Source organism: Pelecanus crispus, chromosome 1, assembly GCF_030463565.1.
Source record: "Pelecanus crispus isolate bPelCri1 chromosome 1, bPelCri1.pri, whole genome shotgun sequence".
Classification (NCBI taxonomy): Eukaryota; Metazoa; Chordata; class Aves; order Pelecaniformes; family Pelecanidae; genus Pelecanus; species Pelecanus crispus.
Genome location: NC_134643.1, coordinates 227,493,351 through 227,502,918, shown reverse-complemented (window position 1 = coordinate 227,502,918; position 9,568 = coordinate 227,493,351). Strand labels below are relative to the sequence as shown.

At 47.6% G+C, this 9,568-nt stretch overlaps 1 protein-coding gene across 1 annotated transcript; it reads left to right on the top strand.

The window, feature by feature from the left end:
• Nucleotides 1-2,941: 2,941 nt before the first annotated feature.
• Nucleotides 2,942-3,901, top strand: LOC104038276 (olfactory receptor 52B2). The gene has a single exon (XM_009492600.2). It carries the CDS (start codon nucleotides 2,942-2,944, stop codon nucleotides 3,899-3,901), a length of 960 nt encoding a protein of 319 aa, XP_009490875.2.
• The last annotated feature ends 5,667 nt before the right edge of the window (nucleotides 3,902-9,568 follow it).

Here is a 9,568-nt window from a genome sequence, read left to right as displayed (position 1 = left end):
ACGTCTCCTCAGCTGGAGGGCACTTACGGAGCTGCTGAGCTTCCTCGCTCCTCTGGGATCCTGCAGAGAGGTACAAGTGCCCCCACCACCCCGGCTCCGGCACTGCAGCCCCTGCCCGGAGCGCAGCCAGCCTTCCTCTTAAGGTCAAGGATCTGGTGAGCTGTTTGCATCTGGGTTTGGGGCCAGAAGGATCTCTAGGATGTTGTCTGGCGCAGAGATGCCAAATTCCTGGTTAACAATAAACATGTGAAGAGCCTTCCCTCGCCACTCTCTAACTGAGATTACGTGGTTTTGAGAGCTGGGGTTGCTGAGTTAAAGATGACGGGGCGGCACGAGCAGGCAGGAGCAAACCACACACGGGGCGATGTGCACGAAGGCAATGCCAGCATGGACTGCCCCGGCCGGCGCCCGCAGCTCGCCTGGTTCAGCTGCAGCATCCCACATCTTGCTCCCGCGGGAGAGATGCCGATATGCTCAGGCCACGCAAGAGAAATACTTCTATTATTTTCATTCTCTTGTTAGGAGACAATGAATCACCAATGAAACCTTTCTCTCCCACCCCGTTTTTGTTTCCCTAACCTCTCTCCTGAAGGCTGATTATTTGTGGGGGAGTGTCGTGGTTCAGCCTCAGGCAGCAGCTCAGCACCACACAGCCGCTCGCTCACTCCCCCTACCCCGATGGGATGGGGGAGAGAATCGGAGGAGTAAGAGTGAGAAACACTCCTGGGGTGAGATAACAACAGTTTAATAATTGAAATAAAGTAAAATAGGAATGCTAATAGTAACAGTATAATAATGATAATAATAATAATAATAATAATGATATACAAAGCTAGTGATGCCCAATGCAATTGCTCACCACCCGCCGACCGATGCCCAGCCAGTCCCCGAGCAGCGATCGCTGCTCCCCGGCCAACCCCCCCAGTTTCCATACTGCCCATGACGCCGTATGGTATGGAATGGCCCTTGGGGCAGTTGGGATCAACTCTCCTGGCTGTGCCCCCTCCCAGTTTCTTGTGCCCCTGGCAGAGCATGGGAAGCTGAAAAGTCCTTGACTGGCACAAGCAGTGCTGAGCAACAACTAAACCATCAGCGTGTTAGCAACATTCTTCTCCTACTAAATCCACAACACAGCACTGTGCCTGCTACAAGGAAGAAAATTAACTCTATCCCAGCCGAAACCAGGACAGGGAGGCTGCCCCTGTGGACGGCAGAGAGCGGGGCTCCATCCCCTCTCCCTCTGCAGCACCGGGAAGCTGCATCCTTGACCAGAGCCCTTGTGCTGGGTGCCGGGGACACGCCGGGCAAACCAGAGGTGCTTGCAGCTAAAGTTTTCTGCAGTGATGCCGACAGACTTCTGCAGACCTTTTTGTAATCCTTAGGCAGCTCTGTAGAAATGTAATTTTTTTTCTAGGTTATAGCTTTTAGTTTAAATTAGGATTAAAAGATTTTAGGAAAGAAGAATCCAAGGGACTGCTCAGGGGTAGCTGTAGGAGATGCATCCTTAGAGCTGTGTCGGTATTAAGACAGTTTTACAGTGGCAATTAGATTATGGAGGAAGGGGTCTAATGCTGAGAGTCTCCTCTGGTGCAGAGTTCCTGGTTGCACTGAGATTCCCACCTGCAGGTGCAGTGGATCCTTGCTTATTTGCAGTTTAACATTTGCATTTTGCAAGAGATGACTAGCTTTTGGTATGGCAACATAGAATATATATGCTATCAGCATTAATAATATTTTGTCAATATATCACATATTTTTATTTCATGCAATATTTCTACTGAATTGTTTTAAATAATTTACAGAATTAGAGGGTTATTATTTTGACTAATTTTTTTTTAAGGATAGTCCACTGTCATGTTTTGTTTCTATGGAGCAGGCTCTTTGGACTTTCTTGGTTCAGGATATTTTAGACGTGAAATGTGTTTCTCTCTCACAGAGTGTGAACAGGGAATCAAATCCGTTGTTTAAAATACAATTGCTTTCTCATACATGGAGTCAATATTTTGGTATGCAGCAACCTCACGGTTTTGTTTTTAGGTACTTGCATCACTTTCTCATCTCGGCTGTGTTATGGGTAATTCCCATTTTGACTTTTTATATTTAAGAGCTGACTGTTATTGCAGAAGCTGCCGAAAAAAAAGTCACATCCCATTTTAACTTTAACCCAAACTGTGAGTGTGGGTCTGATCCAGCCTCCAGTGCTCTTTAGACCTCTCCAGAGCAGCAGTGCATCCTTTTCTTTTGCTGGTGGGGGAACTCCATCTCACACAGGTTTTCCTCTGACACAAAGGTCTTTCCAAGGGCCTGGTTAAATTTTATTTCTGCCAGATTTGCACTGAAAAAGAGGTGCAAAGCAAGTTGAACTGGGTCCCAGAACCCAAAGGAAAGGGAGAGAGAAGTTTGGAGATAAGGAAGGAACATGGGCAGCCAACTTCAAACCTAGAGCTAATTTTGTTCTCTAACCTAGTGTGAGTCCAGGTGCCTTAAAACTCCCAATTATCCCCTTTGCAGTTCCTGATGTCTGAGAACATTTTGTGCACCCTGCAAACACTTGACCTTTCCTCTCTCATTGCCCGACTTCTTCCTTCTACCCTGGACTTACAGAGCATCAGTTTAAGGTATTTGTGCAATAAGGGTTGATTCTGTCTCCATTCTCTCTGGTCTAAGTGGAAGGTACTTGGAAGAAAAAATACACTTACATCATGTTAAAATCAAGAGAGGAGAAAATTTGGACATTGCCTTTTACACGTAATAGGAGTAACACTTATGTACGTGTTGCAATACATTGCAGACACTGGTCTTCATATTTCAGGTTCATACCTCTGGCTGTGGCTGTTAGCAGATCAGAGAAGGTGATACAAGGCATTTGGTAGTCACGGAAGAGCTTAAGCATCTAAAATAATGTTCTGCAGTGTCTTCTGTCTTTGCTTTCAGGTGAAACATGCCACCATTCAACCTTACCAGCTTGACGCCAGCAACATTCATCCTGGCTGGCATCCCAGGCATGGAGAAGTTCCACATCTGGATCTCGATCCCTTTCTGCTCCATGTATCTGGCTGCCCTGCTAGGAAACGGTGTTATGTTGTTTGTCATAAGGACGGAACGGAGCCTGCACCAGCCCATGTACCTCTTCCTGTCCATGCTGGCCATCGCTGACCTGATGCTGTCGACCACGACTCTGCCCAAGATGCTGGCTCTGTTCTGGTTCAGCGCTGGGGAGATTTCCTTCGGCGCCTGCCTGACCCAGATGTTCTTCCTGCATTTCAGCTTCTCGGCAGAGTCGGTGATCCTGCTGGCCATGGCGTTTGATCGGTTTGTTGCTATCTGTTACCCCCTGTGGTATGTGGCGGTGCTGACCCACTCAGCCGTTGTCAAAATGGGGCTGGTGGCTTTGCTGAGAAGTTTCTGTATCATTTTCCCGTGTATATTTCTTTTGAAAAGGCTGCCGTTCTGCGGGCACAATGTCATCCCGCACACCTACTGCGAGCACATGAGCATCGCCCGGCTGGCCTGTGCTGACATCTCCGTCAATATCTTGTATGGCCTCGCAGTGCCTTTTGCAGCAATAGTGGTAGATGTTGTACTCATTGCTGTCTCCTATGTCTTAATTCTTCTGGCATTATTCAGACTCCCTTCCAGGACTGCCCGTCACAAGGCTTTCAACACCTGCGGCTCTCATGTCTGTGTTATATTACTTTTCTATATTCCTGCTTTTTTCACTGTTTTAACGCACCGCTTTGGTCAGCAAATCCCCCGCCACATCCACATTCTGCTGGCCAACCTGTATGTGCTCTTCCCCCTGCTGCTGAACCCTGTCGTGTATGGTGTGCGGACACAACAGATAAAAGAGAAGGTTGTGAAGGTGTTCATCTGCCCCAAGAGTCATTTGCTGCAAGAATAAGTGAGATGTTGCTACCAGAAAGTGATGAACACCTTGGTGGGACTTCAAGCTCCCCGCCCTAAATGGTCTCTTTGCACTGTTTCAGGCAACATGCCTAAGTCGTCTGCTGCCACAGAACACCCGACATCCCCGCATCACTTTCCCCACCAGTTTGTAGAAAGTGTAAGACAATGACAAAAGTCACGATCTCTAACTGGCGGTGGAAGGAGAGTGATCAAAGAAATGAGAACCTACCCCAGGTAGGTCACTTGTGGGAAACCCCCTACAAGGTGGAGGCAGGTGGCTTTCACTGTAGCGTGACAATAAATCTACATCTCAGCTGTTTTTTCTGGAGTCAGGTGAAAAGACATCTAATGAAGCTGTTCTTCTGAATCACAGGTGTGTAATGGTGTTCATTTTAGGAATTGCTTCTTTATTAAAATTCATAGTATTGAAAAAGTCTCCAGAAGAAATAACACAGAAATAAAAGCAAGTGTTGCACCTTAGCATGCATAGGGTCTCTTTATTCCTTAACTATAGTATTTGACCATACTTTGAGTAAACATGTAGGTGAAAAACTGTTCCCAAAAGAACACCTGAAAAATTATTTTTTAATAAAATAGGTTATAATAGAGGAGGGGGATGCTTCAGAGGTATCGGATCAGGCATCCCAGCTGTACCTTTGGCTCCAGAAGTGTCAGTCTCTGCTCAGGCAAACTCTCCCAGTGCTCTGAGTGTCCTGTCCTCACGGACCCCAAAAAGCTGCCCCTATGATTAAGCCGCTGCCTCTGCCCTTTTTAAAGCGGAGCTGAGAGCTCAGTGACAGGTCTGAGCAAGGCAGAAAGAGCGGACGAGGTGGGATCACAGCTGCAGAGAAAGACAAGCTGCTTTCTTGCACGGGGAAAGCGCAGGAGGGCGACGGTCCTTGGCCCTGGGGCTGAACCTGCGGGATGGTGGCAGCACCTCCGGTGGGGCTGGAAGAGGGAAATGCAGCCAGGCCAGAGGGGAATGGCTCCTCCTTTCTGCCCCTCCCAGGTGTGTGCATGGTCGGAGGTGAATAGCCTGGTGAGGCCACCGAGGTACCAGATACCCTCCCTGTGGCTAAAAATCAGCACTTTGAAAACTTCACCCCAGTAGAGGATCCTTTCCAGATGTTTGTTGCTAACCAGATGTTTTTATTGATGCCCAAACCCCACCAGCACCTCGGGGAGCTCAGTGCTGGGCGTACATTTCAGGATACAGCTGCCAGAGCAGGGAGCCAGTGGAAGTCGCAGTGCTGCAGCGAAGTGTCCTGCCTTTCATAGAATCATAGAATCATCGAATCGTTTAGGTTGGAAAAGACCTTTAAGATCATCCAGCCCAACCATTAACCTACACTACCAAGTCTACTCTAAGCCAGTCAAGGGTAGACCAGACTGAACCATGTCCCCAAGTGCCACCTCTGCCCGTTTTTTGAACACTTCCAGGGATGGGGACTCCCCCAGCTCTCTGGGCAGCCTGGTCCAATTCTTGACCACCCTTTCCGTAAAGAAATTTTTCCTAATTTCCAACCTAAACCTCCCCTGGTGCAGCTTGAGCCCATTTCCTCTCCTCCTATCGCTAACTCCATGGGAGAAGAGCCCAACACCCCCTCCCTGCCCCCTCCTGTCAGGAGCTGCAGAGCGATCAGGTCTCCCCTCAGCCTCCTCTTCTCCAGGCTGAACACCCCCAGCTCCCTCAGACGCTCCCCACCAGCCCTGTGCTCCAGACCCTGCCCCAGCTCCGCTGCCCTTCTCTGGACACGCTCCAGCACCCCAATGTCATTCTTGTGCTGAGGGGCCCAACACTGGACACAGCATTCCAGGTGCGGCCTCACCAGCGCCGAGCACAGGGGGACAATCACCTCCCTGCTCCTGCTGGCCACACTATTCGTGACACAAGCCAGGATGCTGTTGGCCGCCTTGGCCACCTGGGCACACTGCTGGCTCATGTTCAGCCGCTGTCGACCAGCACCCCCAGGTCCTTTGCTTTGGTGACATGTGCCGTCACCGCTGGCACTCAACATACGCCAAAATCCCGTTTTCAGGTTTGGCAGTGTATGTGCTAAAATAGGAACATGACACAGGGACCACATCATGACAAGACACGAAACGTGTGTGCAAAACTGTCCTGGAAAACCTCTGCCTCCTGCAACCAAGCGCCATTCCTCTAGTGAGACATTAGCACCAACCTTCCCAGCAGCGCCGAACTTCGTCTTCCCGAGAAAGCAGTGTGTCTGATGGTGTTGTGCCAAATCCTTCGGGGCCAAACCTCACCTTACCATTTCTTGTCAATCAAACAGCAGACCTTGCTGCCATTGGCTGAGTGAAACCAGTCACCAGGCAAACACATCCCCGTGTCCCTCGCTGTGCCAGAAGCAGGTCAGTAAGTGAGCATGGGCGAGATGCTTTTGACAGGCTCAGGGTAATCCACAGCCACGCTGGGATGACTGGGTGTCTGGCAGTGATGCTGCAAAACTGAGTCCTGCAACCGGCAAACAATGCACCAGCAGGAGCAAAGAAGAGCTGCATGTACCAATGGGGATGGAGAGGGTAATTTCAAACTACTTGAAACAATTAACATCTTCTGCAGGCCACAGATCTTCCATTTCAGGAATGAATAACGGTGCATTCATAGGTTAAAGAAAACTCTGGCATCTAGAAAGTAGAGATTAACTAAGCATTGAAACAAATCATTGTTATCAAATCCTAAAAATATTCTTGCTCCATAGTGGATGCTTTCCTGTGGTATCTGGCCAAGGGCTTAAGAATCTCTTGGGTATCACTTTGCAACAGCAACTGGAGGAATCAGAGCGATGTGATCCCCAAAGCAGAGCTGTAGACTTGGACAAAGGCTGCAGAGGAGCATCCTCGTGCAGTAAGTTGTATGACTGATCACATTTACTGTCAGCTCTTTTGTTGCTAAAATGGCCTTTTCATTTGAGTTCCTGTGTCTAAGAATAGCCAAAAAATATTTAATGCCATTCTAAGGTGGAACATAATAGTTTTCTTTCAGTAGTTTGACTTCATTTCTTGTTACTCAGAGATAATGCACGGGATTGTTATTTAATGAAGAAATTATAAATAAAAAATATGACCCATGTTACTTGCTTAAAGCTGGATGTTAGGAATCAGAAAGCTGATGCTTGCCTCCAAGTCAGAGGAGGTTCCAGTAGTAGGAGCATGTATAATTTATTGCTATCTCTACAGCAATGTGTATTTAATTCATCAGTACTTTATCATTCATTTAGTGGTAGCAGCTTAATGTTACAGGAGAAATCATGGCTGTATTGTCCAAACTATGATAGAGGCACCTAACAAGAGACCCAGAGGGTTTGTAGTCTCTATGAATCTGCCAGTTTACGAAGACAGAAGGAAAGAAGTGTTATTTATTCTCATTTATTCTCATTTGGAGCAGCAAAGATAGGTTGATGTCCCTAAGGTATATCATGCCTCCCTTCAGAGGGATTAAGGTCTTTCATGGTAAGGTCTCTTTCCAAACCGGTGCTGCTCGTGCCCTTCTGCTCTCCCTTCCAGCTCTGCTCTCGCCAAACTCAACAGCAAACCTCCTGCTGAGGCCTCTGCGCCAGCAAGGTGTGCTACACCGTCCACCATAGGCTAAGGGTGCAAAAAAACCATTTGTACGCCAATATCCTGTGTTCAGTTTTAGTGGCATATGTGCTAAAATGGGAACATGACATGTGGACTGCATCACAAAAAGACACGAAATGTGTGTGCAAAACTGTCCTGGAAAACCTCTGCCTCCTGCAACCAAGCGCCATTCCTCTAGTGAGACATTAGCACCAGCCTTCCCAGCAGCGCCGAAATTCATCTTCCTGAGAAATGGTTGGACTGGATGATCTTAAAGGTCTTTTCCAACCTAAACGATTCTATGATTCTATAAAGCAGTGTGTCTGATGGCGGTGTGCCAAATCCTTCGGGGCCAAACCTCACCTTACCTTTTCTTGTCATTCACTATAGAATTCTTTCATTTTTTAAATGCAGAAAGTGATATAAAAATGTGTATTTTAAATTTTTAACTGCCTTTAGCTTGAAACTGATAATGATTACAAGCTGAAATACCCATAAAGAATATGTTTGCCTGAAGAATCAGTCTCATTCAAGCATCTTTAGGATGCGTATCCTGGTGCAATGCAACCCCTCTGGCTGACCTACAGAACAAAGTTGCTCAAGGAATTGAAGTTAGGGGCAAGAAGGGGAAAAGGAGGAAAAATATAAAATACCAGTAAGATTCAGACGTGGCCTTGAAGTACACGGGCATGGTCAGGAGGCTGAGGATAGGACCATGGTGAGAGCCCTGTTTTTGGAAATGGTTCTTGGATCCTCTGAAGGTGTTTGTGCAAGCCAGCATGGTGATACTTGCAAGGCTGTCCTACGAGTGGTGGGTCACACGGGACCTACAGGACTGCATCCGCTCCAGCTCAGTTCAGGAGCAGAAACGCTGAGAACGGATAATCCCATTCTGGTTCTCTCTGGCAGGGCCGGGACGGGGCGTAGCTCATGTGTGGATTGAAAGCCATGGCCAACGGTGCCTGAGCAGCTGTCACGACCTAAAGGCTCATGCTCACGCCTGCAGCGTTAGGGGTGACACAGGAGGATTGCTGGGGTGACACAGGAGGAATGCTGGTCCTGGGAGGAGAAAGTGCCGGCCAACATCTCCCCAGAGCTGAACGAAGCCCTCCAGTAGCAGCTTGACGGGTACCAGACCTTGTCCTGGCTTTAGAGGCATTGCATTGTTGCAGAAGGTCTAGACAGTGTCTGCAAATACCATCCTGAGTATTTATTTGATTTGCAGATCACACACTTGGGGTGTTTTATTCCATCGCTCTTGCCAATGAGTTTTATGGTCAGTTTCTGCTAATATTGGTTTCCAATCAATAAAGGCTTGACATTTATTGCTATTACAGAATAAGACAAAACATCCTCCTCTATTTGAGAATACTGATGTTAATTTTTTGCTAGCACCTGTGGTGCATAAACTATTCAATTTTAGCAGTACGAAGACAACTGTGGATGATTTAGTTTTGCTTCACAGTTATGATACCCCCCAGAATTTCCTTCCGACAAGTCCTTCAGTTTAACTTGCGTCTTGGCCGTCCTTTCTCAGTAATACTTGGAGATTACTTCTTCCATTATGCTCATGTTCCCTGCATAGTTCACTTCTCCAAAATGCCCTTTTGTGTCTGCCTCTTGAGTTTTGGAGTAAGCAAATGTTACTTCAACCTTGATGGGACCTGGCTGCACACTTTATTTCTTAATTTTACTCCTGTTATTCACATTGTTACCTATATATATTGTTTGTATAAAATTATTAATGAGCAATTTGCTGTAATGTTAACACTTCCAGCCAGCTCTTCCCTGTTGCTGGGGTTGGGACCACGAAGACCAGTGACAGAGAGGATCCTTCTCCTCTGCTCAGCACTGGTGAGGCCACACCTGGAGTACTGTGTCCAGTTCTGGGCTTCCCAGTACAAGAGAGGTATGGACACACTGGGCTGAGTCCAGCGAAGGGCTGCCAAGATGATGAAGGGACCGGAGCATCTCTCCTATCGGGAGAGGCTGGGAGAGCTGGGACTGTTCAGCCTGGAGAGAAGAAGGCTTGGGGGAATCTTATCAATGTGTATAAATACCTGATAGGAGGGAATGAAGA

Excerpts from the sequence above, each read along its gene's own strand:
- LOC104038276 (XM_009492600.2), top strand. The coding sequence starts at position 2,942 with ATGCCACCATTCAACCTTACCAGCTTGACGCCAGCAACATTCATCCTG.